Source organism: Lactuca serriola, chromosome 5 (genome assembly GCF_051521515.1).
Source record: "Lactuca serriola cultivar US96UC23 chromosome 5, Lser_US96UC23_V15, whole genome shotgun sequence".
Taxonomy (NCBI): Eukaryota; Viridiplantae; Streptophyta; class Magnoliopsida; order Asterales; family Asteraceae; genus Lactuca; species Lactuca serriola.
The window spans coordinates 241,868,096-241,882,869 of NC_136412.1; the positions used below are offsets into that span (position 1 = coordinate 241,868,096).

A 14,774-nucleotide genomic window follows, 5' to 3' on the forward strand; every position below is an offset into this window, starting at 1 on the left:
GAGTTAACTGTAATAGTTCTTTATATTTGATGAAAACATTCTTTAAGAAAATCATATATTTCCTTTAGTAAAAATGGTAACCACAATAGTTCCTTCTATAATTACTTGGTTTATACAAGCTATATATGATCTAATATCGAAAGGACAGTTAAATGGGTGAATCTGCCCTAAGCCCACAACCAAACAAGGAACAGGAAGTAAGGCGGAAAGCACACATCCACTGCCTATCGGATATTAATTATATATAACTCTAATGTATAAGCTAAGGTATTATAGAATTAACCACTAAAGGTCCTTTAAGTTATACTGGTTTAATAAAATGAATCAAACCCTTTTACTGATAAGTTTCTAGTTTAGCCTATTAAATGTTCTATCTGAAAAAGTATGTTTTTGTACTAGAAAACGGTGTATTAAATTTGTATACTATGACCTGACCTATACCTGGTACTCCTTATGGTTACTTGGTGTATACGATATATATATATATATATATATATATATATATATATATATATATATATATATATATATATATAGGTTCATGCGAAAACATAAATATCTTGCGAAAACGCGAAAACAGATTTTATGTTATAAAAATCAAACACAAGTACTATAAAAATTAAATTTATTAGCAATAAATTAAAGATAATAAGTTTACATTGGATTGTGTTATGATAATATAGATTTAAAGATGGTTTTAACAACTATTTTTTTTTTCACGTCCTTAACCACTATTAAATTCATGTTTCATAATAAAAATGTCAAAAATCATGTTTTCTTAATATGAAACAATTTCTCATGTATCATCGATTATCATCATGTAGTTCAAATTTTGGATGGATTATTGTCCAAAATAAAAGGTTGAGCACAATCTCATAGTTTTCTCTTGTTTTCGCATTTTCGCATTAACCTTCCCCTATATACATATATATATATATATATATATATATATATATATATATATATATATATATATAAGATCGAATAGATAGTAGACTGGGTGAATCTGCCCTAAGCCCACAACCAAACAAGGAACAAGAAATGAAGTGGAAAACACACATCCTATTGTCTGCCGGACCCGATTAATATATATCCCTAATGTATCTACCGATGAATCATAAAGTTAGCATTATAGGCCCCTTTCTAAATGAATGTACTAAGACTCGACTGTACTGTTTGTCTTTTGTAAGTTTTCCCAAGTTTAAGACTATCTTGTCACACCCCCGAACCAGACGGCGGAATCGTCCGGGGGCTTGTGTGACTATCAATTGAATTATCATCACAATGAATATACATGAAATATAACATAATCATCACCAAACATTACATATTACAACTGGTATTATTCACATCAAGTACATTGTCATAGGTTACATGTTCCCAAATTGTACGATGATTTGACATTTCACAAAATAAATTTCCTACATTTGAAAGTTCCTCTGCTTAACAGTTACTTGAGAATACAAGTTATTTTGAAAACGGTCAACATATATAATGTTGGAGAGTTCATAAGCATGTTTGAATGAAAGTCATTGTACTGTTTGTAAAACCCAGAAAATCCGATATTTTCTACAAAAAAAAAGTCTAAAAAATGATGTGAAAATCGAGTATAGATGTATATGTGAATTTCATAGGAGAAACATGTATAAGTATGCAGTCCAAATTTCTTTGTATTCTTCCTGTTGTAAGTAGATGGTAATTTGAATGATAGTATTTCCCCAGAAAATCCGATATTTTTGATTTATAAAAATGTTGGGGTCCTTGCATTATCGTATGATTTGTTTTGTATCAATATGATTTACGAGTTTTAATTTCCGTAATGTCATGATGGTAATGGATCTCTATATGAGTCGTTATAACCATGCATAATAGTGACTGGTTTGCCTGTCCTGACATTTTTCCAAATGCCGGATTTTGATCAAGGTTTTGTCACCCTAGATTGGCCTAGTCTAACTGTAGCGAACAACTCAGGTGTGAGGGAGTCACCATGTATAGATCTATACACAAACTCTCGCTCTCCATCCAGAAGACTCTGATTATAACTACAGGCTACGGCCATACACTCAATGGAGTCAACCGACAAGTCTCACTAGATTCCAATTATTGCCACATGAATATGTATACGTTATATGTATTTAGAATTTCGAACACCAAATGATACATGAATATGAAAGGATAAGGCCCAACAAACATGAAGAAAAACAATTATGGCCCATTAGACATGTAAGTTATTTCCAGGCTTATTAAGTATGCCATGGACACATTAAAACCCATTAAGTATACGACGAATTATTCCAGACTAAATTAGCATGTAAATGGGACACTAAGGCCCAATAACATGTAAAGGCTAATTTAGGCCCATTAAGCCTGTAATTGGGTCACTAAGGCCCGATAGACATGTAATTAATATATTAGGCCCAATAAACATGCAAATGGATCACGAAGGCCCAATAAGCATGTATGGCAAGTACTAGGCCCAATATTCGTACCATTGTTGTATCTTGTTTGTTTGTTATAGTATGGATTCTTTTGATTGAAACGTTTAACCATAATGTTATAAAAGTCAAATGTTTGGTTATAATGATATTTTTAGTTTATAAAAAAAATATACCATTTTAACCCTTAAGTTATAAATATTTATATCTTCGGTCCAGTTATTTAATAATTGACATATTTGGCCCAAAAATACATATTTGGCGATTTCAGCCCCTTTTTCACCGAAAACTTTATTTTTAACCCTTGTTTAAATAAAATGACATTTTTGGTCCTTTTTCGTGAAAATAACATTTTTAGGCCATTAGACCATCAAACTTAGCATTTTCGGCCCAATTATAAATTTGTTTTACAAATTCGGTCCAAAATATTTTTATTGACATTTCCATCCCTTATTTTGTATAAATTTACATTTTTGGCCCAATTTCCGAAACCTTTACATTTTTTTTGGCCCAATTTAGAAATAGGTGTCATTTTTAGCCTTTATTTATGTTCATTTCCTATTCTTTGATCAAGTTTTGATTAAATAAAATTTTAACCCTTAAAAACTCACATTTTTTGCAATTTGGGCCCAAAAACCGTAAGGCCCAAAATTTAAGCCCATTATGCTAAAATTTACATCTTTGGTCTTTTAAAAAGGGTGATTATCATGAAAATGCATTTTCAACCAAATATGAACTCTTTGATCCGTATAAAACCGAAAATGTCACTTTTGACCCTAAACTTTACTTTATTTGCCAAATGATTCTTATGTAAGATTTTTTTTTTGTTTTGCACATCTTGGACATGCAATACACTTTCATCTTTGTAGTATGATGTATAAAGTGTTATAGGTTTTACCCATTATTGTTAAAGATCTTGAGATTTGTCAAGATCTAACACATATTCACAACATAAATCAAGAAATCACACATAACATGCATAAAACACATAGATCTACACATTTTACTTGTATTCTCCCCCAAAATCATATAAAAACCAAAAAACAAAGGAGTATGAACTCACCTTGGGGTGATGGATCGGTTTTGAAGAAGAAATGGAAGAAGATAATGTGATTTTTGGCTCTAATTAGCTCTTTGAGGGGACCTTCGATTTTTTGAGGAGTTCTAGGATGCATGATTACGAAATTAAGGTGGTAAGAAGAGTGAATGAGTTTAAAAAGAAAATATGTTACTTAGTTTTGTGAGATCTTACCACTAGAGTGTAACTTGAAGTGATTTTTGGATGAAAATCCTCCTTGGAATGCTCTAAATCTCGAAAATTCTTGATGAAAGGGGAGAGATGTTCTTGAAGGTGTATTTGGAGAGAGTTTGATATTGTGTGTGTGTGTGTTTTTCTTGCTCTCAGCCGAGAGAGATAAAGAGAGAGGGTGAGGGGAGGTTTTGCATGGAAACATGAGAAGTACCTTGTTGTATGTTGCATAAAATGTCGTGTTATCCTCTAAACAACAATGGTGTGTCATGGTTTGGGTAAATTAGCCATATTTTTCTTAACACATGGGCCGAAAATGGCCAAATGGAAATGAAGGAAATTAGTTTTGGGCTCACTCCTTGGATTTGATCGAAATCATGACGTCCAATAAGTTTCTTTTCGGCCCATTAAGCCCTTAGGATGGTTCATGGCCCAATAAGAGTCCATTAAGGAGAATGGAATCATTTATGGCCCATCAAGGTCCAATATAGGTAAACCAATCCATTTTAGGCCCATTATGGCCCAAAATGTTAAGTGTTATGAATGTGGGTCCATTTAGAGCCCATTAGGGTTAGAATGAATCATTTTAGACCCAAATGGTCCAAAATGTTATAGATTTGTGAATTGAGTCCATTTAAGAAAATCCTAGTCCATAAGGAATCTGAACCAAGATTTTTAGGGTTTTCAACTCCCAATTGACTTTCTGAAATGTTTTGCATAGAGTTTTGAACTACAATTGTGGATCTTGACTAATTGTGTTGTCATAGAATGAATATAGTTCATATCATCAAGTTAGTGTTACAAGGATTATCATAGTTAATGTTTACATGATCCCAGAATTTCCTGGCTAAAATGCTAGTTGTGACATATATTTACTAGAAAATAGTTTGCATTACCTTTTATGTGAGAAGATCACTTATATGAATGTAATGGGAAAATGAAAGTATTCGGTAATATTGTATAAGTAATTACTGAATCACTAACTACCTTAAAACCAATTTGTTAATTAAGGTTAAGATGTGATGTGGTTATAACCATACTGATCGATAAGTGTTCAACATGACGACCTGCTGGCGTCGAAACTGATGTGACATTTGTCACCTCTTGGCATGCCGGCCAAACTGTAGCGAACAGTCGGGATGCGGGCTCGTCAGTCCCGTATAGATCTATATACACAATGTTCGTTCTCCCTCCAAGAGACTATGGTTACAAAAAGCGACCTAACAAGTATATTTCTAAGCCGTAAAGTAGTCTCACATAAATGTTATCTTGTTCTTGTTATCGTATGTTCCTTTCTGTTCTTGTTATAGTATGTTTCTCCTTGTTCTTGTTATTGTATGTTCTGAACCCATAAACTATACCTATTACAGTTTACTAGTATGCTTGTTTTTTACTGTCTTTGATTTGTAGAAAAGACTCGATTATCTACTGAGTTATGCTCATACTTTAAAAACTGAGTTTTATAAACGATAAAGTAACATAACTTAAAAAGAGTTTTTGAAATGGTTTTCATCACTTATAAAAGCATAAGAAATAATCCTTTAACGTGATGGTTATCACAAATAACATTTACACAATTATCATTGTGTTCAACTTGTATTCCCCCCCCCCCTGCCCCCAATGCTTTTAAAACATTTAAAAGATTGATTATAAGGGTATGAACTCACCTTATATGGGTGATTCAAATGAAGATTCGCATAAGGATGAGAAGTTCCATGAATGAATTCCCGAGACACAAACGAGTCCTAAATGACATATAATGGCATATATAGGCATGTAATTAGTGTTTAAAACAACTAACATGCAAGGAAACAAAATTAGGGACTAGGAAACACTTGAAATGAAGTGTTAAAATCACATGTGATTGATCAAAGGGAGTTTACAGCCAAAGGAAAGTGTTCATGGCCATAGAACACATGGTGTGTTCACGACCATGTATGAACTCATGAAGGGTTCACGGTCGTGAACACCTCAAGCTCATGATGATGGTGATGAATTATGAAGAATCAAGGCTAGGATCTAGTAGTCTTTCAAGTATAACAAGATAAATGATGAAACACTTACGATTTGGGATCCCTTTGGAGTTCACGGCCAAATGATGATCCTATGAAGGGTTCACGGCCCAACTTGATGAAGAACACTTAAATATCTTGGAGAAAAGTGATGAATCGATATTGAAAGGTAAGGGCTTTCAAGGAACAATAAGAAGAGATGAGACCCTTACGTTTTTGGAGTGAAATGAGGGCCTTTCTTGGATGATACTTTAGAGAGAATGGAGTTTTTGCGGCCAAGGGGGAAAGAAATGAAGAAAAGTGAAGTGATATTATACATATATATAGGGGAAGAGATCACAACTAGAAGAGAGTTCACGGCCGTGCACTAGGTTTGCAGTCGTGAACCTCAAGTGTCGGGTTCTCTGGTTCGGGTGCAACCTTTTGATCTCGAGCCAATACTTCCTAACACTCAATCTTTAAGTGTACTAGGCTTAGAACTCATTAGAATGACCCTTAACAAGGCTAAAAGGCAATAGAAACAAGCTTGGCCTTTGATTTGATTGATTGGCTTTACCAGATAAAAATTTTCGGGTTGTCATAAATATGATCGATTTCCTTAGGATAATTCTGATGGGTTTTAGCTATAAGAACATCCTATGTGCTCATACAAACCCTAATGCTTGGATCTAGGTTTCTCTATTGTACATGCAAGTTATCCAAGAATATAAACCCTAGATCTAGCATATGATAATCAATATAACATATAAATTAGGGTTTAGATCATACCTTGATTGTTATGTAGCAATAACAATCTCAAATCCTCCTTGTAATGACTTTAGAAAGCTTAGAGTCACAAATTTCACTCCTCTAATGGTTCACAAACACCAAGAGCAAGAGGATGAAGAAGAGAAGAGAAGGAGGCTGCCCAAAATGTGTAGAAACCCTAATCAACTAGTTCACCTCGTTTTTGGGGCTTAAGGGTTCTTTAAATAGAGAGGCTATTAGGGTTATCTAACAAGGAAACCCTAATTTGGATGTTTAAGCCCTAAGCAACCCATGGACCCTTCTTTAATAAGCCTTGGACGATTTCTAATGGGTTTCCCCATATAATTCGTCCAACCTTATATTATAAGGTAATCCATGGCCCAATTGCAATTATCTTATAATTACAATTCCAGTCCCTTAAGTTTAATTAATCTCTTTTAGCCACAAACTTAATTCTTATTAATTATTGACTAATATTAATTAAACAATATGATTTCTCCTTTAATATATTATTCTCATAATATATTAATAAATCATAATTAATCCTTTCTCTCCATAATTCATCCGATCAAGTTGCTTTGGTGAAGGCAACCCAAAAGGACCATGCACCAAAATAGTTATGGACTTAGACACTAATCTAACAGTCTCCCACTTGGATAAGTCTAATAACTATTCTGCGTATGACTTCAGATCCTGATCTGCAATCGTAGCTTTCTAAAGCCGTTGTCAACTCTGATCCTATCAAATACGTGTGTCTTTTAAAAGGGATCATATATTCCTCCATTCTAGATATTGTATAGACTGAGACATGGATCTAAATCATTCTCTCTGTCTATGTGCTGTTTCCCGATTTCAGATTTATGACGACTGACAACAGACTACAATTGAACACATCAATTTAGTCCCAGCTTGGCCAAGCACTTAGGTGTCATCACTAAATCATCGAGGGGCCCACAGATATCGCTTTCACCCTACTTTGGATAAAAGGAACGTATAAACTTTGATTCAATGCTTGCTTGCACTCACTTACCGAATTACACACAACAATATGTTTTAAACACCAAGTTACTGGTGCGTTTACATATTATCAATGTGTAACCGACTCGCAAGATACAACTCACACATCTCGGTTTCAAGAATATAAGATATTATCGTCTCACCAATCACTCGTGATAAAATCCACGAAGTGATCCAAGTGAGCGTGGGTTTAATCCAATGCTCAAATCATATTCATAAGCACTCATGAACGTTGCAGCAAACATTTGCTTATGTCTAATGCTCTTTAGACAATCCGCACACCAATTCACGACAGTCTTCATTCATATCTACTTCCAACATATGAACGACTGTGGCCCGTTCGAATAATTTGACTGTTCTAAACCAATTAAATTATTCAGGAAGTCAAAACATGCAAAGGGGACACTTAGACTTATAAGCCACCAACTTATAGTACTTTCGGCCGATGTGGGATCATAACAATACCCCACGCTTTGAAGAGCCAGCGTCCTCGTTGGTCATGGTTAGCACCCCCTTTTGGTCAAAGTCACCACTCCGAGTCATTGTTGGTCATGGCTACGTTGGTCACGGTTCGCACCCCTCTTTTTAGGTCCAATCCACCACTCCAAGTGTTGGCACCCCGAAAGATGGGGACGGCTCTGATACCAATTGATACGGACCCATCCCATACTAGGCTCGTATCATGGTATAAGCCCAAGTGTAGAACTCACTCCTAAAAGCCAGCTTGTAGGAAGAAGGGACACTTAGACTTATAAGCCACCAACTTATAGTACTTTCGGCCGATGTGAAATCATAACAATACCCTACGCTTTGAAGAGCCAACGTCTTTTGGTCCAAGCCACCACTCCGAGTCATTGTTGGTCATGGCTATGTTGGTCACGGTTGGCACCCCTCTTTTCAGGTCCAAGCCACCACTCCGTAGGCCACCACCTATTGTTATGCACCCACTCTGGTCACCTTATTTTAGAGAAAGGGTAGTTTGGGGTAATCATCAAATAAAGAGCATCTTGTTGGTACAGGGGCATTATGGGTATTTTATATTATTTAGTTGTTATGACTGATAGTATAAGAGGGTAGTGGGATAGGAAGTGAGATATCGATCTTTTCTGTTAACCTAGAATTATTTCCTTTTGGGAGAGTGGCTATCTCGAATCAGCTAACCTATCCTTTTGTTCTTGATTCTGTTGAGTAATAGTTAAGGAATTGCATTATGTTCTTTACATTGTGTTGTTCTTGTTGTGGTTACTCAAATCACAAAACGATTGATTAAAAAAAAAAAGACAATGGTCTAGTTTATTTACATGCAGATTGCAATAAGTATGAGCTAGATAACAACGAAGAACGATGAAGAAGACAATATGTGCAATTTTAGTTTGAGTTAGGATAGCATTTGGCAGGGTTATTTTTGTCATATTGGAAATTCTGAGACACGCTTTCCATCTTGTTCCATCCTTTTGGGTGAGTCTAAATTTTAAGAAAGTTTTCCCACTGACTTGGTCAAAATCTAATTTTGTTCTTGTTCTAGTCATGTCAAACACTATCTAAAAGTTTTTGTCCCATCGGGTTCAGTCCAGTCCAAACTGCCAAACGCTACCTAATAGATCTGATTTCTTTGATCACTTGACGGGCTTAAGGGTAACTTGAAGCACTATTTTCAATAATTAGATTTGAGGTGTTATATAAATAGCTGCAAGACATTATCGAGGGCATAGCTCATTTATGAAGTCCTCAACTGCTATGGAATCAAAGTCATGTGACTCAAATTCATGGGAGGGTAACGTCCCACTGGACGGTAATCTTTTTGGGATATATGGAGACTTTTCTGTGATGAAAGTTCTTTTTGGTGCAGGGAGAGTGAGTGATGAACTGTCAGTGAGCATGGAAACAACTTCATCCATTGTTGGTCTGTCAGCCGCATCTTCTTGAACACACAGGAACCCAATATGGATGAATTTTGTAATGGTCCTTGAATCAGCATCAATTCTAGGATCTTTTATATTTGAACATGTTCCTTCCAACCAATTTGTCCAAACCTACAACAGTTCCACATGTCCATAGTTATACTCCCATCATTGCACTAAAAATAGTATGTCTTGACAATTTTCAGTATAAAATAAGTTTGCCTTTCATTCTAATCATTGTCCTTTATACTTCATTCATTACATGTAGCCCATTCGAAATGTTCCTTAAACAACATTACTCTTTCACAACACTAATTGACACCCATAAAACGTTTAAAAAAAACAAGAGTAACCAAAAATGAATTTCCAAGATTTAAAAACAAGTTACGAGTCGTAAAAGGTTGGCAATAAATTCAATATGAAATCCATGTCAGATTATATATATATATATATATATATATATATATATATATATATATATATATATATATATATATATATATATATAGGGTTAGGTTATTTTGTTTTCACTATCTATTGTGTGCATGTATGATTGATTCTGGACCAATCATTTTAGTTATTTTAATAAAGTAATTAATGCATATTACATGTTGAAGATGTAATTAATATCCGTTATATCTTCAACATTTAATATGCATTAATTACTTTTTTAAAATAACTAAAATGATTGGTCCAGAATTAATCATACATGCACATAATAGATAATGAAAACATTTGAACCTAAGTCTATATATATATATATATATATATATATATATATATATATATATATATATATATATATATATATATATATATATATATATATATAAAACAGTATATGTTATTTTGGAATATGTAGGTAGGGTGTGAATAATATTATAGAAGCACAATTCGAACAAGAATCTTATTACTTACATCTTGTACATATATCCACTGGTACATACTACACCCAGTTATGGTTTCCATAATCAACACACCAAAACTATAAACATCAGCCTTTGTTGACATACGATTAGCCTAACGTAACTCTGGTGCCATGTATCCCCTGCCACATATGCAGGTAATTTTAGCTTGGACCATTTCTACAAATCATTCAAATGATGATAAGAAAAAGAGAACACAAACACAGTTCAACCTATAACATCATCTTTATCCATCAAACTGTTAATGGTTGACAAGATTTTTCAACTTTATCATTATTAAGGGATATTATGGACATTTTGCTAATAGTCGTGTCCATTCAACTGTGTCGTGTTAAAAATACCTGTGCACTTAATATCAACGGAAGCCAAGTCATATATCTTTTTCCGATATCGAAGAGTATATGAAAAATCAAACCATTTCTGAATTCTGATGCTTTTTAGAGTTACAAGAAATCAGTGTGGACTTCACAACAAGCGGGCACATTAGGTTTATAAACTTCCATTCTCAGATGGACCCAAAAAAGAAAAAAATTGTAGTGCAAGAACAAGAAGGAAATGAGTTTTGAATCATATATGCTTAGAAAATTATACTTACGAAGTCCCACGTATGGCATCCATTTCGATGCGATCAGCCTTGTTTATTGCTAAACATCTTGCAAGCGCAAAATCTGACAGTTTGGGGTCCAAACTTTCATCTAAAAGAATGTTTCCAGGTGTGACATTACCGTGTATGACATCATGTTGGTGAAGGTAAAAAAGTACACTTGCAACACCTAATATTATCTTCTTGCGCTTATTCCAATCCAAAAGAGTACATTTAGAATCTACAAAGACATATCATAGAGCACATGTTTGTCAAGTTTAATCTAATATTTAATTTTAGATAAAACAAGGTTAATACTTAATAGTATTGATTGCTTTCTCTTAAACTCCATCACGAGTTCCCAAGAGGATGCAATCTGCCCTATGTTGAACCAAGCAAGCATGAGCTAGATGTACATTTCAGAAAGAAAAGTCATACCAAAAATCAAGCCATCTAGACTTGCACATACTGCAAGCTCATAGACAAGGAATACTTGTGTTCCTTGAATGGAATATCCAAGCAACCGAATCATATTCTCATGCTCAAGTTTTACCAGTAATGACACTTCATTTCTATAATCTTGGTATTTGGAATTAGAATAAGGTTTAGCAATTGTTATTCCTTGTCCGTTTCGTAGCCTTCCCTGAAAGGATAAAATTACGTTGTAGTTCTAAGTAACCTTTAAAAGCTTGAAAATAATGTAATTATCTTAGATACATGATTACACATACCTTATACATGGAGGGACCAAAGCTACATCGTGCAATTTTATTATCATCGTAGAAGTTTTCAGTTGCAGCACTGATAGTTCCAAACTCAAACCTGCGTAATATTCGAATTTCACCTCCAACAGTATCAAAGTATAACTCCAAAGATTTCAATCTTTTATGTACAGATGTCATGCTTGTGGCTTTCTTCTGTAAGGCTAGAACATACTCAAGACAGGCCACAACCTCAGCCATAGTAGGCCTTTGCTTTGGATTGCTATTTAAACACCTGTCTGCAAGCCTTGCAAACTCCTTTAAACACTTAGGCAAGATTCTCTCCCTTAAATTATAATCAACAATATCATTTAGCCTACCACCTTTCATAGCTTCTTGAGCCCAATTTACTAAACCCCAATTCTCCTCATCAAGACTACTATCCACTGCTTGCTTTCCACTCAGGACTTCAAGTAATACTACCCCAAAGGCATACACGTCAGACTTTCTAGTGAGCCGACCTGTTGAGAAGTAGTGTGGATCTAGGTATCCAAAAGTGCCTTTCACAAAAGTGCTAACATAACTTACACAAGTCGATTCTTGTTTTACTGGACCTAGTTTGGACAACCCAAAATCTGATATCTTAGCAGCCCAGCAGTCATCTAACAGTATATTTGAGCTCTTGATATCGCGATGTATAATTCCATGCTTAGCACCCGTACCAGTGTGAAGGTAATCTAAGCCACGAGCAACCCCTATACATATTTTGAGTCGTAGCAACCAAGTTAAAGTTAAAGGAGTCAGATGCTTGTGAAGATGATCTTCAAGGGTTCCATGGGGCATATAATCGTAAACAAGGATCATCTCTTGCTCATCATTGCAATAACCAATCAAAGACACCAAGTGACAGTGCCTTAAATTAGAAAGCATCTCAACTTCAGCTCTGAACTCTACAGCTCCTTGATTAGAGGTTGGATCAAGGCGCTTAATGGCAGCAACCAAATGAGTTGTCCCACTAGTGATGGTTCCTTTGTAAACCATACCAAAACCCCCACGCCCGATTACCAATGACTCGTCAAAGTTTTCGGTTGCTAAGTGAATCTCGGAAATAGTAAACTGATGGCACTGTTGTGGCAATTGTAAGGATGGGGGTGATTCAGCATCCATACCAGAAGGAAAGAAGATGGTTATAGTTACAGATATGAACAAGGACCATGTAGAAGGTAATTTCAAATATATTATCACAGATTTATAGCTACATATATGCACTTGACCAATTGAGTCATGTCTTATAGCTTATTATAGTCAAACATACATATTAATATCGCTTCTCACTCAATTTCTACAAAATGACTACATAATTTCGCAGAAATTGCTGTACCTTTCAAAAATTTAAGTGGCAGGGTTTTGCGAGGGATTTTCTCCAGCACTCCTCGTTAACTTATCTTTTATCTGAAACTTCGGCGTCGCCGCTGGAGCTCGTTAACATTCTCCGCTTAATAAGAGTGAGAAAATATTGTTAAGAGTTATTCCCTAAAATATTATGTCCCGAGTCATTTGTGCATAGAAATAGGGGTGAGCAAAAAAAAAAGAACCGAAAAAACCGCATAAACCGAAACTGAAATGAAAACCGACGGTGCAGTTTTTAGTTTTGCAAAAACCGAAAATGTTCGGTGCGGTGCGGTTTCTAGTTTTGCAAAAACCGTAAAAACCGAACCACACCGAAAATAGTTGTTAGAGTACAATCCCAATTATCTTTAAGCCAAACTTTCATTATCCTTTTCTAAATATTCAAAGTACTTTATAGGGAAAATAGTTGTTAGAGTACAATCCCAAAATCATCATAATGCGGAAACATAGGTGGATGCGTTGCGATCAAGTCGTGCATTTTCCTTTCAAACTGGTAGTACCTGAAACCTAAACTAAAAACTGTAAGCTCGAAACTTAATGAGTTCCCAAAAATATCACATACTAATCAAACATATTGTCAAACATATATGGGTGTCGGCCTACCCCTTCGGTCTATTTCAACCGGATACTGCCAAGGATATTTAGGTGCTTGCCTACCCCTTCAGTCTATCTCAACCGGATATTATCAAGCATATATGGGTGTTTGAAATCCCCTTCGATCTATTTTAACCAGATACCGGGTCTATTTCACCCCCTATTACTACCACATAATATCATAACAGAGTCATCAAGCAAATACATGCATAACTGACAATTATCACAAAGACAATTATCACACTATAACATAAAATAGTGGGCCGGCCTTGGTGCCTTCGATCCACGGCTACTACGAAGGAAGACTTACCTCAAATCACTAATAACCAACTAACTGCTCGGACCGCTGAACCGAATAACCTCGCACCAACTAACAATAAACACTACTTTAATTAATAATAAACTCGATAACTCAAAATCTGAGGCCCAATCCATAATCCAACTCCCTAAAGGGTAAAAGACCATTTTACCCTTTTCTTACTTGGCCCAAAACCAAGATCTAACCCATTAGCACAAAAAGCCCAAATCTCTAAAGGGCAACTCAAAGCCCAATATGGCCCAACTTCCTAATTGGGCCCAAAACCATCATGGGACCAATACCAAGAAAGCCCACAGACTATCCATGGCCCAAAGTCAGAACTCGAATGGCCCAACAAAGCCAAACCTTAAAAGGCCCAAAATTAACTTGATAGGGAGTACGCCCCGCATACCAGAAGGGTACGACACTCGTACTCATCCTCGAAGCACAAAGTACAAGCGATTGATGCAGAATTCCAGCATTACGCTGAGCGTACCTCCACGTACGCCCAACGTACAAGCGACTGATTACTACGTTGTGCTTTTCAAATCAAAAGTTGGATACTACTTGCAATTAGGATATTATAACAAAACTAATAAATACTCAAACATGCTTACTTTGTAATTTGTAGCATTGGCGGAGCTTTATAGGGGGGGGGGGGGGGGGGAGGGCTAATAAATACTCAAACAGCCCCCCTCCTGATTTTTTGTTTATAAATAGTCCTTATAGTTTCATTTTATACATTTTATGCCCAAAAATATAAAAATTTTGCTGTGCCCCCCCCCCCCCCCCCCCCGAATCAAACGTTGAAGCTCTGCCCTTGATTTGTAGCAATGGCTTAACCAAGACAGCTCAAATATGATAATTGTGTTACCGATGAGGGATTGAATACCAATTAAAC

The 14,774-nt window shown here is 35.4% G+C and overlaps 1 protein-coding gene across 2 annotated transcripts; it reads right to left on the reverse strand.

The window, feature by feature from the left end:
• Positions 1-9,086: 9,086 nt before the first annotated feature.
• Positions 9,087-13,091, reverse strand: LOC145053852 (putative serine/threonine-protein kinase PBL7). Of its 2 annotated transcripts, XM_079001967.1 has the most exons (6): positions 12,953-13,091; positions 11,602-12,696; positions 11,309-11,513; positions 10,883-11,111; positions 10,280-10,409; positions 9,087-9,493 (listed from the first exon to the last, which is right to left on the reverse strand). In XM_079001967.1, the coding sequence occupies exons 2-5, from the start codon at positions 12,610-12,612 to the stop codon at positions 10,382-10,384; spliced, it is 1,473 nt and encodes a 490-aa protein (XP_078858093.1). In that variant the 5' UTR covers positions 12,613-12,696; positions 12,953-13,091; the 3' UTR covers positions 9,087-9,493; positions 10,280-10,381. The 2 variants fall into 2 exon arrangements, with proteins under 2 accessions (XP_078858093.1, XP_078858092.1); XM_079001966.1 differs by having other exon boundaries at positions 11,602-13,091.
• Positions 13,092-14,774: the final 1,683 nt, after the last annotated feature.